The following is a 17463-nucleotide window of genomic DNA, read 5'->3' on the forward strand; positions in this document are numbered from 1 at the left end:
AGCACCAATACTAAGAAAATCAGTAGCTTGGGACAGTGAGATTTGATAAATCAACTAGAATCACTTCTGTTTAAAAAAATTGCATACCAAACTGCAATGTAGTCATTCACAGGTTCAGTCTGAAGTAAGGTAAAGTTGATATAAATCCCATGACCTGGAGATACAATAATTAACCAAGTACAGTCCTTGGAATTTGGGTATTCATCTGGAAATCCTGGGGAATAAACTGTACCATTCTGAGCAGTTACATTATAGCCACAAGGAGCTGAAAAGAAAACAAATGAAAAATATCAGTAGTAGAAAATAGTTTTTCATATTACAAGTGAAATATCAAAATGCTTCCAAATTCTTAAAGCTCCAGAAGACAAAACAAGACAACCTAAGTTTTAAAGGCTGCCTTTTCCTTGGTTGGTTGCTTTTCAAATAAATATTGACATTTCTAAGGGTAATTTATGCTTATGTCTTTTAGGTTTCATTTCTTAAAATTCATCAAAATCTTCTGGTAATATTGTTTGCATATAATTCTTGAAACTAGATCCACACACCATCTTAAAAGGGGCTTCTTTTGTTTGTATTCAAGATTAAAAACCAAACAGGCAAACAGGTCTTACGTGTTTCCATCCAACTGAACTCTATCTGAACTGGAATAAAATTCTGGAAAAAATAGGCTGATTGTTCCTTCACTAGTCCAAAACCATTATGCTTTATTTGTGATAGGTTTGAGTCATTTTTAATGGTGTTTCATTTGCAGATTTTATGGTACTTATCCTTATGACAAGTAAAATGGACATACAGACACAAATTTGCCCATGCTTGCTGAATGAAGTTTGTAGCCAAAACAAAGCTGTAAAAAGGTTGACTTTATTCAAGGGTAGCAAATATGTCATAATGTGCTCTTTTGAGTATCAGTTTGGAAGAATGGACTGAATATGGATGAAAACATGTCTCCAAGCAGACATACGGCCATTAACATAAATTAGTGAGTCTCGCTCATTAGAATGACACCTTAATCTCATTTATAGACACTCAGCCTTGCTCTAGAACATTTCTCATTAGCTTTCACCATTAAGCTTATATTATTATTGTCAGTGTTCCTGTGACTCTCCTCCAGACCTTTTTCATTTCTTTTTCAACTTAACAAATGATAGAAAATGAAAACAGAAAAAACTGATAAAAGGAAAAAAAAAAACAACAACAAAAACCCGGAAACAAAAAAAAAGAAAAAGGAAGAAGGATTGAGAAATGCAGAAGGATCTCATTTTCTGTATGGTGCAAAAGTACTGTTGTGGTAGAAGGTCATCTGGGTAGTTGATGAGTAACCCTTCTTGGAGGAGTTCTTTCAATAATCTCTGGACTTATAGGACAGGCTAAGGAAGCTTTAACCACTTCACCTTCTTCATCCATTTCAATACTAACTTGCATGATGCATTTAGCACATTTTCTGTCTGGATGCAATCCTGTGCAATGTGCTCCAGGATGATTCTGCTTGAGCAGGAGGATGGACAAGATGAAGGGACCACTGTGCTCCCTTCCAACCTGACCCAGTTTGTGATTCTGTGATTCTGAACAGAAAGGCACTAGCTCCTGAGCCATGAATCTTTCGAGGCCAACTAATGAAACCAGATCAGGAAAATGAAGAGTTGGTTGTATCTGTCTGATTCCTGGTTGCATGTGGAGGCCAAGGGCATCTGACACTGTCTATCAGATCTAGGAATTCTGATGAAAATGCAACTCAAACCCACTTTTTACTATTTCTACAATCATGCCATGGTCACTTTGTCTGGTCTCAAAATCTACTCTGTTCTCTCCACATCCACAGTACTCCATGTTTACAACTAAGACTCCTTTGGCAATTATGCTACAGGGAAATATAGGTGTTGAGATATTAATTTCTAATTAATATACAGGATTTTTCTGATTAAATTTTTATATTTAAATATATTTTGAGTTTATTTTTGACAGGTTTATTAATTTTGTTAATGATTGCACACTTTTTATTTTTCCTTCATTATTCTCTGATACTCAAGAAGGAATGCAGATTGATTGTATCTCAATAAAGACAGTCTAATTCTTCTTATATGATTGTTAGCCATGAAAGATCAATAAATTTTGTCAGAAAAAAAAGTGTCACTGGTAACAAAACTCTAGTAGAGTAAATAATACATCCAGCTGTTGCTAGGCTTTCTCCAAAGATCTTTAAAAATCACATAAAACATAAAATTAAACAGAAGTAACTGATTAGATTTCACACAAGATAAAGAGACCTTTAGTGTGAATAAATAAATCACTCTAAATTAAAGATGTCATTTTGTTACCGTTTGAATGACAGGCATGAAGAAACATAGATTTTTGAAATGAGTAAGTGTATAATCAAATCTTCTAAACTATCAATTGCTAACAGTAGACCACATGTTGATTTATAAATGAATGAATGCCATACTATTTGTTCTCATATCTATTTACACCTAATTACATTGTGTATGGAAAGACAGTAAACATTTTTTAAATTCCATCCAAAGCTACCCAAACACAGCTAGCAATTTACTGACAATCATGTACATTATACCAAGACATCTATGGAAAATCATCAGAACTTGATTGCACAGGAGTAAAGTCTTAGAGCATGACTATATGACATAGCACCACTATAGGACTGATTAATTTCTGCTATGATTATTTGAGCAGAAATTAATCTCATTTTCTCCCATATGCAGATTCTCAGACTTCAAAAGTATATGCAATCTTCTGTAGAAAGTTTTTGATTCAAATTTCTACGAAACTGGTCATAGCTAGAAAAATTATTTCATTATTTCACTGGTTTCTCTCTCAGATCCACTGTCTAATTACAACAGTCAGAGTAATAATTTGTTTTTCCTGCAGAAAAAAATTTAATATATCATCATAATAATTTCAGCAGTACTAGGTGGAGCTTTAATGTACCCAGATGAATTTTTCCACAAAGCAAGTAGTGTGCTAAATGAGAGACAGAAGACTCTTAATGCTCAGTTAAAACAGAAAGCAATCTGCTGTTTAGTCAGAAATGGTACCTATAAATGTATACAGCTGCACACACAGTAGAGTTGCATGCATTCAGGCCTCAGCTTTTTGGAGGAGATGCAGATGACTGTGGGTAGCTTGGAAGGTAGGATTCACATGCACAGGAACCAGGCCAAATGTACATTGTGAATTACAGAAATGTCACTAGCAGAGGAGTGCCTTCTTTGAGTTAGAAAGTGAAGATAAAACCACTGATTTAAAACAATGGATGAGGGGACAGGAAAAAGTAAGAATGACACTATCTTCACATCATTATAAATATTAATTTGCTTCTCGCATGTCATTTCAAACTGAACATACATTATTTACTGTTGTTCATCTAAGAATATAGAAAATTATTATCTTTACCATAAAAATCTGCTTCTCCTATTGTACACCTTTATGTATTTTAGGAAATATGCTTCTCTAGGGAGTAAACATTACATGCACTTTGGTACTGCATCTATATCATTAAAATATAAATATGAGGTGTTGAACTAGCTAGGTCTCTAACAAAATCTCAAACCACCGACTGTTAACACTTTACACTTTTATATCAATTTTTAATTGATATTTTAAAACTTTACCATATGTTTAATATGAAGAAAAATATTACATATATGTTTACAGTGAACTTTTAGCATGAATAATTTTGTATTTTCTTTCAAAACATTGATAAAGGTGTCTCCATAACCTAACTGTTTTTGAATAAAGGTATCATCTTGAAATAGACATTCACAGAGTTTAAGATAATTTCTGGCACAATCAAGAGTTCTCATAATCAATACAACTGACAGCTATTAACAGGAACAAAAATTCACTGCTGAGGAACAAAATTAATAAAAATTATTATTCATAAAAGTGTATAATATTCTGCCTGTATCTGCTTAGACAACATATTAGGATGAAGGCACTGTACTTCAGCAAAAGCCGCCTTATGTACAGGCACACAAACAAGTAAACAAAAATCAGAATGCATTGTGAGCTCTGAAGCAAAGGTACTTCCAAAGAGTTACCTTCACATCTGGGGAAATGATAGTTCCAATTTCTGTTGATTCCATGTTGACAAGTGAGAACAGGCTGCCCCCTCAAAACATATCCAGGGTAGCATTCAAATGACACTGACTGTCCCACGCTGTAATCTGAGTTGACTATATAGCCATTCAAAAAAGGAGGAGGATCAGGGCAGTTCTGTAACTCATAAGCTGAAAGAGAACAGAAGTACATTTATTGCTTAATCAGCTCTCAAGACAGGAAATACACATTAATATAAAATCAGTAATGCATTCAATAATAGGTAAACACTGGAATGTCAAACTCCAATAATTCAGAGATTACCACATAACAAGAAATAAAATCTCCACTTGCAACATACAAAAATATTTTAGTAATGTACAACAAAGTCATTAGTTCTTTAAAACTTTATGAAATACAAGATTTTCATAATCCATTGGATTTTGAATATGTATTATACTATGTCCAAAAGATCACAGGACCTAAAAAATTAAAAGAATTAATGAATGACTTTAACACAACAGAGCACCATAAAAATCTAAACATTTACAAATACCTATGAAGGGAAAGGTCCTTTTATACATATCACCATGCAAAAAATTACTTTAATTCTTGTTGGTTTCAAGTTTTCGAGCACATCAAAATATTATTTAATGAAACACATTTAATTCATAAAAATCACTGTGATGAAAATTCAGAAGGAGTTTTCATTAACAACATTTACTAAGATATAAAGATAATGTAAGCACTTCCACATGAAGCAATAAAAAGACTGTTTTATATAAATGTTTTGCAGAATTATTTATATATTATAAACAACTTCACATAGATTGAATAGTAAGTAAATGCCATTTTAGAAATAGATGTTATAAAGATGAGTACCCTGCTCTTTTTGAGAACTCAGTTTCCAATTAAGGAATACATCTGTCAGAAGAAAGTTCAAACAAGAATAATAAATACCAGTGTGCTGTACCCACTTGTGTTGTAAAGTCCCAGCCCTTAAAATACAGCAAGAGAATATGATGAACATGTTTTTGAACCAAATCTTTTGTTACTTTTTTCAAAGTTAACCTTTACAATATGAACACGTTCATCTTAGAAGTGTATACTTATTATTTTGAAATTGATTGTTTAAACGAGCCATTTCAGCAAGATTAAGCTAAACATATATTTTAGATATGCTTAATTCTTACTTAAAGTGAAGTTGTACTTAATTGCTTCACTGAAGTACACTACTGTCAATAAGGTTTTTAGTCATTGCTAATTACAGTCGTGCTGTGCAATAAAAAGAAGATTTACATTGAGATGCCCTTCTTATTTTTCCTAATTCCATCAGTGAATTCAGAATTCAGTGTTTGCTAGAAAATTGGAAAATAAGAGAAGGTACTAGAAATATTTTGAAATCCTCTAAAAAATTAGATCACCTTTCTCTCAAATAAAGAAACAATTATGAAAATAAATTCAAAACATAAGAATAAACATTAATTGCAACTGAAAGAAAATACAAAAAGTTTTATTTTCCCTAATTGTGGTTCATTAAATTTAGTAATGATCTAGTAATGGCTCATTAATTTTTAATGTTACTATTACTCCTGCTATCATTTATGTATTACTAATACAGATAATGTTATTATTATCAACATCTTTATACAAAATAGTAGAAAGATTACTTAAGAGTACAGGACCCTGAAGAGTCATGTATTACGACTGAAATATTAAACTATATAAAAATGTATTTAGCAAATTACATTAAAAATAGAATAGAGACCAAGTGTCCTCAGCTGCTCCTAATAGTTTCTCCTCAAGGCCCTTCACCATCTTTGTTGCCCTCCTTTGGATTCTCTCTAATAGTTTAATATCTTGCTTCTATTACAGTGACCAAAACTGTCCCCAGCACTCGAGGTAGGGCTACCCCAGTGCAGAGCAGATCCAGCTCGCCATGGACCAGGATCCCCAGGTCACTTCCTGTGGCACTGCTTTCCAGCATCGTTACCCAGCCTGCCCTTTCATCCAGGATTGGTGCATTCCAGGTGCAAACTCAAGCACTTTCCCCTGTTGAACTTCATATGGTTGGGGATTGCTCAATCTTTTAATTTGCTGAGGACTTTCTGCGGGGCCTCTGTGCCTTTAAGAGAGTCAAGAGCTCTTCCCAGTTCTCTTTCATCTGCCAGCTTTCTCAGCCTCCCTTCCAGCCCTGCCTCCAGGTCACCTATAAAGATGTGGGAGAGCAAAGGGCCTGAGATGGAGCCCTGTGGGACCCCACCAGTGACAGGCCCCCAGTCTGGTGTCACCCCAGTCACTGTCACCCTTTGTGCCCAAACCATGAGCCAGTTGTTCACCCATCACATGATGTGTTTATCCAGCTGAGTGCTGGACGTTTTGTCCAAAAGGATGCTGTAAGAAACTATCAAGAACTTTGCTGAAATCTGACAAGACTGCATCAACTGACTTCCCTTGGTTCATTAAGTGGGTTGCCTTGTCAGGAAAGGAAACCAGGTTTGACAAGCAGGACTTTCCCCTCATGAAGAACTGCTGGCTGTGACCAGTGACTGTGCTGTCTTTCAGGTGTTTCTCATTATCTCCAGAATAAGATTATCCATAACTTTACTAGGCACTGAAGTGAGAGTGACAGGCCTGTATTTTCTGGGGTCCTTCTTCTTGACCTTTTTGAAAACTGGGACAATGTTCACCAGCTTCCAGCCAGCTGGGACCTCTCCAGACTCCTAAGACCACCCCAAAATCATTGAGAGAGGTTTTGCAATGACACCAGCCAGCTCTCTGAGGACTCTTGGATGAATCCCATCAGGCCCCATAGGTTTGTAGACAGCATCCCTTACTATCATTTCAATTGTAAATAAAAAAAAAAAAAAAAAGCTTTTAAAATTCGAGTCACTATTTATTGAGAAAAGCATATGCTTTTTTCCTGTTGTAAATGAGGCAAACGAAACATACAGAATTTGGGGATCTGTTCAGGCATTTGTTTTAGTGAGAGGAGAAATTGTGCCTAAAGCAGATCACCATAAATTTGAAGGTCAGTCATTTATTGAAAGCATTTGCATATGAGCAGAGCAAAACTGTTTGTTTTGCTATTTGTTATTTTAGAAAATAAGGTATAAAATTTTAACATATTCTGCTTTTATTTTCTGTTATAAATCCTATAGATGACTCATAAACCATTGGTCAGGTAATCCATGTGACTGTGATATTATGATTTACAGGCCACTCAGGAAATATGTTTTATAGTGTTAGTATAAACATTAATTATATTCTTCTCTGTTCTTTTGATATATGTAATAACACCTGATTTAACAGAGCAATTCATTATTCAATAGTCATGACTAATGAATACTGCCAACAAATCCTGATATCACACCTTGCTATAGAAAGCTCTTTTTATGAGTGTCATGCCCAAAGACTTATTTGCTGCTGAGCTTTACAAACTGAGATTCCATTTCACTGCAGACAAAAACCTTAGTGAGAGTCTAAAATAAAAGGTAAAGGAAATCTGAGAAAAAGATTTCATTCCAATACTGACAGCAGCCAAATGCTTGAATTTTAATTTTTTTTTTCATATAGCCATTTGGCATATATTTGTAGTATATTTTCCTCTTAGAAAATATTGGAAATCACAAAAGAAATGTAATTAATTCTCTGCTATCTTGTTGTGATGTTTCAAATGTATTTTCCATCTTACATAAACACTAGGGTGACTTATTGACTTTTCAAGTGCCACATACTTCTGCAAAACTAAAACATGGAAATAATTGCTTTACAGAAAAATGCATTAGCAGAGAACTGAGCATGCAATCACTCAAATGCTAGGAGAGCTCCAATTAGCTAACTTAAAACTTTCATTTAGGCTTATTGTACATTCCTCCAGTATCATGTTGTGTATAAATACTGATTCAATTAAAAAATCCACTTCTCAGACTAGACTAGCCTACCATGAGTTTTGTTGGAAAGACCCTTTAAAATTGACCTAGTTCCAACTTCCCTGTCATGGTCATGGATATATTTCAGTAGATCAGATTGCTAAAAGTGCCATCTAATTTGACTTTGAAGACCTTCAGGGATTAGGCATTCACAACTTTTCTTGCCTCAGTGTCTCACCACCCTCATTTTATATTCCTTATATCCAATCTAAATTCACTTTCTTTTGTTTTAAAACTCCTGACTTTTCTCACTAAAGGCCTCAGTAAATGTAGCAAGTAAAATGTCTCTTCTTAAAAAAAATATCCTCTTAAATACTGAAAGGCCACAATAAGGACTTCTTGAAACCTTCTCAGGCTAAATCCCAGGTCTTCACAGAAGAGGTGGTCCAGCTTGCTGTTTACTTTGCAGTCCTCCTCTGGACCCACTTTACCAGGACCGTCCTTCTCTAGTGCTGGAAGCATCAGAGTTCACTGCAGTGCTCCAGGTGGGATCTGTGATCTGCAGCCATGCCTCTTTCTGTGGAAGCCCAAGATGCAGATTGCTGCAGCCCAGACTGGCAATCTGGAGCCTCAGTTTATTCTTGTAGGCACCAAACAATATAATCTTTACAGACGCCATGACTCAGGACTAGGATCATGAAACATCACTCAATGATTTAGAAAACAATTTGCTACAAAGTCCTCAAAACATTGTGTTTTATTTCCTTTAGCGTTCTTGCCTTATGACATAATTTGAAACCATTTCAGAAATATAGTAACTTTTCAACAATCCCCTTCTCATTCCATGATTCCTGTGATTCAGAAGCTCCATCATAATTATCATTTTTCCAGATAAAGGCCAACAGATTTATCCTGTTTAAACCATGGTTTGTATGTGCAGGCGTGCTTGTGGAAGAAAGGGAGGCAATTAGAACATTTTTCTTTGTATTTTCTAGACCATATTCCTCAAACTCTCAAATACATGAGAGTAACATTCTTGCTTCACATCCACCTTTATCTTACAATGAAATTCAGAGCAGACTGAAAATAGTCTTATAGTTCCAATAATAGGGACTAGGATTTCCACAGTAAAAACAATACAAATCAAACATTTATTTTGCTTCCATTAAAGAAGCTCTAGTCCTAAAGAGAAAGATACATGGGGAAAAAAAAATGTTCAAGAACAAGCTGAGGTAACTATTATATACGGACAGGAATTAAAACACACAAATATATCTTAAGATCAATTAGAATAATTGTGTTCTTCAGCACACTAAGTTCTGTTATGAATCTCTCAAAGGCCATAAAAATGATTTATTTCTTTTGACCTGGCGTAACTTGGTTTGCCAATCAAACTTCCATGACTGCTCTCAGACCTAGTGTACAGAGACTGTTTATATCTCAGATATTGAGATTGAACATATATGGGGGTCTCAGAACCTCAAGATCACCAGTCAAATGAGATTTATAAATGCTCTTCTAAGTATTTCTGGTTGTTTTCTCTCTTTGTTGTTTTACATAGGTGGCAAAGTAGCAATACTCATAACAAGAGAGTCTTTCTCAGTGCTTCCCTTTTTAAACTAAACAGTACAACATTTATTTCAACAGTAGAAAAATGTAATTAAATGCTGCTATTTAAAAATCAGGCAGTTTTAAAGTCCTTTCATTGTCTTGAAAAAAAAAATATTCTAACTTCTTCTAGTAGTTCAATAGGCAACCATTTCCCTCCTGCTACAAGTGAAACAAAAGGTTCCACAACACACAGAAATTCAGTAATCCATCTTTAACATAATGGAATATCCACCATTCCCTATGCGTTGCAATTGCAAAGCTGAAGGGAAAAAAGAACATGAAAATATCAGAGCATAAAACAATAAGGATCTGATCAGCAGTGGCACTGAGAGCTGTAATTTCCCCAGGGTTCTGCTAAGGAGACAAAGCTTTTTAATGCACTGAGAAATACACAAGTGATTTAGGTCATATTTTCAAATCCTGTGCTGTGAGAATTCATGAGTTTAAGGACCAGCACTAGATCCCTACAAGAATAGATAGAAAATATTTTATAGTTCTCTGTGTATTCACTTTTCTTCTTTCCAAAAATAATGTGTTCAGAATACAATCCCGAGCTATATTAAGATTCAATGTCATAATCATTTTTCCACCTTCAGAAAATCAGTAGAAAAAATAAGAAAAAGCATTAGTTTCGTAATTCACTCAACAAAGTTCATATTCTTTACTTTCCCTTGAAATGAGGGGTTATCAAAAAACCTTATCCTTCATAAAATGCTAAGATCTCTAGAAAATTATTTTTTTCTTTATAGTAGGCAAGCTTGATTGAATAAGCATAGCTATCACCCATCTCCCTTTATTTTTGGATTGGTATCTACAAAAAAAGTATTTACCTGGCAAAAAGAAATTGCTACTTTAATGCCCTGGTTAGAAGAAAAGGATTTTTTTTTTTTTTTAAATCAGTCCTTGAATTGAACTGAGTTTTGTATTGCATAGCAAAACCCCTGAATTTAATCTTAAAACCCTTTTAATATAATTTAAATACAACAGATCTGATTAGAACTAAGCTATGCAAGTTTGCGGGCACTCCTAATACGCAACACATTCACTAAGACAACTAGAATGGATCTGGCAATTGTGACTGTAACTATGGATTCTTTTTGCCTACTCTCCATTTTTTTTAAGGGTAAATTAAATTAATTTCACTATTAGAAAAATAATGTTTTTTTTTTATTTATAAAACCTTTTTTCCCCCTAATTATGCTATATTAGAACATCCGAAAAGGAGAACAAGTAGAAGCAGTCTGAAAAAAAAAAAAAAATTGGTTAAATGTACAAAGATGTCAGGAGCTCAGGTCCATTTGCTTTGCTTTGAAAATTCATTTCTAGAAATTAAAAAAGTGGACAAATTAACTGTGAGAGCATCAACTGGACTAAAAAGAAACTCTTAGCTTTCTGTATATATCAGGGGTATTTTTGCCCATAAGATTTCGAATGTGACACCCATACTAAGCTCTCATATTTTATTTCCCTCTCACATTTATATCCCATAAATAGCAATTAGGGAAGAAATTGCATATTAAATTGAGTTGTGACAAAGAATATTCCAACTGGGTAGCCAGCAAGCTGAACTGAATTGGTATCTATAGACTAATGCTGCATCTTTCTTCTCAACAAGGGTTTTATTTCAGAACTCTGAAATTTGACTGAAATTGGCCAATGGTTTCAAAATTTCCAAACAAAGGTATACTCAGAAGGGTGACAGCCAGACAGCAAAACAATGCTAAATTCCATCATCCAAACAAACCAGGCTAAGACAATTATGGCATTTGATTTACTGAAAGGAAAACACTTCTAATAGGGAAGAAAGGAGAAGGAAAAGAATAACATTTCAGTAATCAGGAATTATTTTTGAAGTTGAGTTTCACTAACTGCAGATAGTCTAGGAGGAAGAGAGAGTAATTGAGAAATGCAATATTAAAAAGAGTAGGAAAATCCAGAGATAACCCATCAGAAAAAAAAAAAAAAAATATCAAGGGCAACAGATCTGGACCAGAAAAAGAAAAGTGAGCTATCAAAACTAACATATACTTTGTATAATAAAAAATAAAGCAGACAATAAAATTGCTTAATTGTAAACCACTGGCATTTTCCTTCAGAGAGCAAGAGAAGAACAGGGAATACACTGACACAATACTTTCCAAAGTTTGTAGATTATGGATATCTAATTCAGTGTACAATTTCCTATATGTTCTAAATTGTGCTGATCAAGTCATTTTGGCCCAATAGCAAAAAGTTATAATATATGATGATCATAGATTTGCTAGATATTCTCTGTAGAAAAGGCTAGTACAATCTGTGATCTCAGAGGCAACAGAGAGTTTCTCCTTTGTGAAGAACAATAAACACATGCAAGACAAGTAATTTTTAAAGATTAAAAGTCCCATATCTTTTTTGTACAATGAAGAAAATAAAGCAGATAGAAAACAGAACATAAGTAAATTATAAATACAATAGAGTGAGCTTAGCTGGTAGATTCTAATTACTTAAAAATTAAACACAGCCATGTTACCAACTTTCCACATTGGAGAAAAAAAAACAAACAATAAATCATAAATACTTTTTATGATTTATTTTTAGATTAATTTATTTTTTCCAGCATTTGACTTTCTAATAAAATGAATTATGTTGTGAGGGTATTTCAAATATTTTAAACCCATAAATTTTTAACAGACACACATATACACATATGTACACACACATATATATATACTATCTCCATAGGTAAGGAGCAATGCATAAAAATGAACTACATGAGTTGTCTTTACAAGAGAAATTTCTTCTCATTTATGGGAAACATAAAACTGAATGAATGTATATGAATTTGGTAGTGAAAATATACCCATAACTACAGTTTTTGCAAAATGAGATATATATTCTAGTTATATTTTTTATTTGAAACTAGAATTACACAATTATCAGTTAATTTAAATGTATCTCTTTCTTGGTTCTGATATTTTTGTTCTACTATTATAACTATTAGACTAATAAATTAGGTATGAGAAGTCTTATCAAATTATTACTATTGTTGAGAAATTTTTTTTCTGGATTTTTTCTATAAATACTTAGAAAATACTACTACAAGTTTCTGAATTTCAATGAATAATACTTTTTTGACATTTTCTTTTATTTTGAGAATACTACTGACACAATCTTTAACACTTAAAAATATTTTATGATAAAGCCCATGTAATGTAATGTAAAAATGTACTATTTCATAGTACCTTGTTCTGGTTTAAGTGAATTGCTTTTCCTATGTTTATATAATAGGATAAAATTTTAATGGCAATGATCATATGTTTGTTGACAGCTGACAAGTTGTAAGTGGGAGAAGTAGAAAGCATGCAACTTATCTAAAAAGCAACTGATTTTAACGAGAGATGGTTAGAATGGACCAAAAAGTAGTAGGTCCTATTGTATCATGCCCTCTTCATCACACTCCCATTTATTCCAGAGCAGACCAAACAGTTCTATTGGACTAAGAAAGAAATGGAAGAGTAGAAGAAAAGAATAATAAAACCACACACTTGTTGAGTAAGCTACATCACTGCCTCTAGAAGAACATGTTTTACAGTCTACAAACAAAAAAATATTTAACTACTAGTTTCAGGGCAGAAAATGAAAGAAACAGGCAGAAAGAGTTTGTTTTGGCAAGGAAAAACACACTAAATAGAACAGTACTGGAGAATATATAGATAATGTAGCACATGGCTTTGTATTTTACTTAGTTATCATTCTGTAACTTGACAATCATTATTATTTTTGACTGCTCAGGAGGAAACTAACACTAGGTAGTTGTGATGTGAGAATATTCCATATTTGTAAGACTATGTGATAGAATAAAATTCTACAGATGACAGAGTCATGATTACCTTGTGGGCATGCTTTATGACCATCAGCCTAATTCAGGTGCTCAGAATATTCCTCACTGTCTACTGACCCCCATAGACATGCCCTAACTGTAAATGTATATATGTGTGTGTGTATGCAAATAAATGCTATACTGGGTCTGGAAATCACAGAATTCACTGTCTTCATAGAAGCTCATATGGTGCTGTGTCTTTGGTTTGTGGCCACAAGAATACTGATAACACAGTTCTGGCTTTTGCTGAACAACATCAAGGTCATCTCTGTTTCTCACTATGCTCCACCAGTAAATAAATTGGGAATGTACAACAGGGTGGGTGAGGACATGACCAGGCAGATGACCTGAAATAACAAGAGATCATCCATACCACATAAAGTCATGTTCAGCAACAAAAGGGAAAAGAGGAGGACTAGAGACATTAGGCATCTTTGGCTGAGCATCAGGTGGTGAGTGGTTGCCTTTGCATCCCTTTTGGGTTTTTTTCTCTCTTCTTCACCTTATCCTTCACATGTTAAACAATAATTTTTATCTTTGCATCCAAATTTTCTTGCTTTTAGTATGCCTTTCCTCTTCCCCCATCCCACTGGAGTGGGAAGGAGGTAAGTAGCTTTGTGGTGTTTAAATGTTCACTGGTGTTAACCCCCAACACAAAATTAAATTAAGATCCTAGAATAAAGTGGCGTGAATACCCTTACAGATATCTGAAAATTAAACCAGCCATTCCATTTTGTTAAACTGTTCATCCTGTGGTGCTCAAATGTTGGCAGTAAGACTATTTCAACAGTTCAGAAATATGCACAAACTAATGATGTTTTGTTGTCACTAATGGGAAAACAAACAAGCAAACAAACAATGAAGATGAAGAAAAAAGCCAACAGTAAAGGACAACAAAAAGTTCACATTTTTAAATACTGATTATATGTGTTTGAAAACGGATTCAGGATGTATTAACTGGTGTTTTTTCATTTCCTGGTTATTTTTATGGGAGTCTAGATTGCAAATACGTAACATAGGAAATTATAAAACTTTTCACCTGAAAATTTAAAATAATTTATACCATTGCATTATTGCATGCATTGCATGTTTTATAGAAATGGAAAAACAAGACAGTGAATATTAGTAATATGAATACAACTGAATGGAAGGGAAAGTGTTATTAGCTATGTGACCTTTGGCAAATAACATCACCTTCTTCTAAGGCTTTTACATCAATAGAACAAAGATTCCAACTCAACATAATTTCAACTTTAAAAATTCCAACCTATTTATTAAAAAAATCTGCAGATTTTAAAATGCTATGTAATATATACCAAACATATCTTCTAAAATAATAATAATAAACAATTAATTTTTTTTTGTTCCTCTCTAACTATAAGGACCATTTTAGTAGTTCATACTTACCTTGGTATGTCAGCTTAAATCCTTGCCTGTTTTCTGAGTGATCACTATAAAAATGGACAAGTGTTTCATGAGTAGTACTCAGCAAGGGTGATGGGAGTTCCACTCCACTAAACTGGCCGATCATAGAACTGGTGTGGTGAGGCCCATTCTGAATTTCAAGGAAATCATGATTTGCTTCAGTGGAGAAATTCAGAAACTGAATGTGTGCACCTGTAGCATTGAGAAAGGAAGAAAAATTTTATAACTCATGCTGCCTAATAGCAAAGCATGTAAATAATAATTAAATTATTACATTTGTTGCAGGCACTATGCTTTTCTTTTAGTCACTATTCAAAGTGGGATGATTAACTTAAAGAAATAGCAGCTAAGTATTACAAGAGTTGGAGTTTCTAATTTTCTTGGTTATTGATAAATATCATAACAGCACATGAAGAGACAAATGAAAGTAAGCCACAAAGTCAACACCAGGGATTTTCCATGTTCCTAAACCAATCAACAGAGAGACTCAAGGGAGGGGCAAATCACAAATCCTGCTGGGCCATCCTGGTGTGGCCAGGACTCTGCCATTCCAAGTGCATCCCAGTAGCTGGGACAAGGCCTCTCATAGAGGCTCAGGATCAGCTAGGCACCCACTAATGGTACTAACAGAGTGACCTTTCTGAGGCAGAAGTTTACCTAGTTCCACCTATCTACTCTACCTCCTTTTTCCTGTCCCAAGTCACCTATATTTATCTCCTTTTCCTTCTAGATTTGTGTCTCTGGGCCATTGTGTCTCTGGAGCTGTTTTACCCTGCTTGCAGCCCTATAAGATGCACTGAACTGCAGATTGGTGACAGGGACTTCAGAGAATTTACCACAAACCCTCTCTAGGAATCAGGTGTTTGAACAAAGCTTTTCAGCATTCCAAACATGCTGAACAGTTAGAAATATAAGCATAATCTCATGGGAAGAGTTGTTTTGGAGTTCTAGCACTACTTCTGGTAGATGAAGGACCTGAAATTGAGTCTTAAACTATGCATATGTGTCATATCAAAGGAGAAATGAGGGATGAATCTCTGGTCTGGAAGCCTAGTAGCAAGTAACTTGCAACACAGTTTTTGGGCCTAGCTTTGCTCTGACAGACTATGAAGAACCAGCTATAATAGAATAAAGCAGAATCAATGAATGAGCCAACAAAGCAGTGTGAATAGTCAATACTGAGCTCTGCTTGACATTCTTACTTAGCAGTAGAGATATATTCTTCATTCCAGGAGGGAACATTATAGATTAATTATCAGGGTTATAGTTACCTAGGTAATTCACTCAGCCTTTTTTTATAGCTGATTTCTTCACCTCTGTGGTTTAACATTGAATCAATGGTATACAAAATATGTTTTTTCCTACGAGAGGAATCAAATAAGCTACCAAATAAGCTGGGTTTTATAGAACCCGGTTTATTTAAAAACCTAATTTATTTATAAAATAGATTTTTACAGATATTTTATTTGTAAAAATACGAGATTTTTAGTTCCAGTACATTCTCTGACCTGTGCTAAGTGGGAGGTATGGAAACAAATATTTCAGCTGCTGAGTAAGAACACTTAATACAGTGCTATCAGTAAAGAGATACACCCTGAACATATCAGAGTTATAATATCAGCCATCTCGGTATGATATTTGATTTGGCTTAAATTAAATCACTAATTTTACAATGCCCTCGGGCTCTGAGATGATGTAGGACACCAAGCAAGCTGGAAATATCCTGACTTCAGTATCAGTTGCTAGTGATTCCCAACAGAGACTGGATATCAGCACCACAGAAACGGTAAAGATTGAGCAGCCACTTAATGTTATACCTAAATTGTGAAAGTGACAAGCAGATAATCAAATTTGACATATTTATAGAAAGCCCAAAAATTGTTTAGCTATTTGAATGAAAGTAATCTATTGTTACGAAATATTCTCTGATGAGCCACGGATTACTTTAAAACTGAATCAGTCTAATTAAATTTCCGAGAAGGAATTTCTATGTTTAGTTGTATATATTCAGTATAGAAAAGCTTTATGTTTTAAAAGTATAAAAGTAGGTTTAAAGGTAATTAAAAATAAATAAATAAACTGCCAAAAGTAGTTTCAAACATGCCAATTTCAATTAGAGAACACACTGTATGTGTCCCCTCAAGCCTTAAGTCCAAGTTTATAATATTTGAAAATGTCAATTTGATATGTCAAAGAAGAATTTTCTCCAGTAAACAATTTCTCTCACAAAATAATATAGGATAAAACTGCTAACTACAGAAAATAAATCATTATCTGGTCAAATAATTATACTACTTCCTTCTTGAATCTCAACAATATTTCCTCTCTCACTTGAATGTACTCTGAATACTGAAAATTTCAAGCTGATGTAATTGTTTTTACATGTTAATTAATTAACAGCTACCCAAGATCATCTTAAAATCACAACAACTAACTTGAAAATATATTTGTATATTTTAAAATATTTAAATTTTAGTAATGTCTTCTTTTACATGACTGATATATTTTCATGTAATGAAGAGAGCACTATATTTTGGGACACATTTAGCTCCCACAATTTTATTTTTAGACTTTGTTTAAGCACACAGTTGTTTTGATACAATAGAATGTATGTAAACAAACAGCTTTTCAGTACACAAGCTTATA

General features: G+C 33.9%; 1 protein-coding gene across 1 annotated transcript in view; it reads right to left on the reverse strand.

Annotated features, from left to right (window-relative positions):
• The window catches only part of CSMD1 (CUB and Sushi multiple domains 1), a 1041152-nt gene that overhangs the window by 104674 nt on the left and 919015 nt on the right, over positions 1 to 17463 (reverse strand). The window contains 3 exon segments of the mRNA XM_079329059.1: positions 88 to 265; positions 4053 to 4241; positions 14800 to 15009. Of these exon segments, the coding sequence (XP_079185185.1) occupies positions 88 to 265; positions 4053 to 4241; positions 14800 to 15009 (577 nt within the window).

Source organism: Erithacus rubecula (genome assembly GCF_903797595.1).
Source record: "Erithacus rubecula genome assembly, chromosome: 2".
Classification (NCBI taxonomy): domain Eukaryota; kingdom Metazoa; phylum Chordata; class Aves; order Passeriformes; family Muscicapidae; genus Erithacus; species Erithacus rubecula.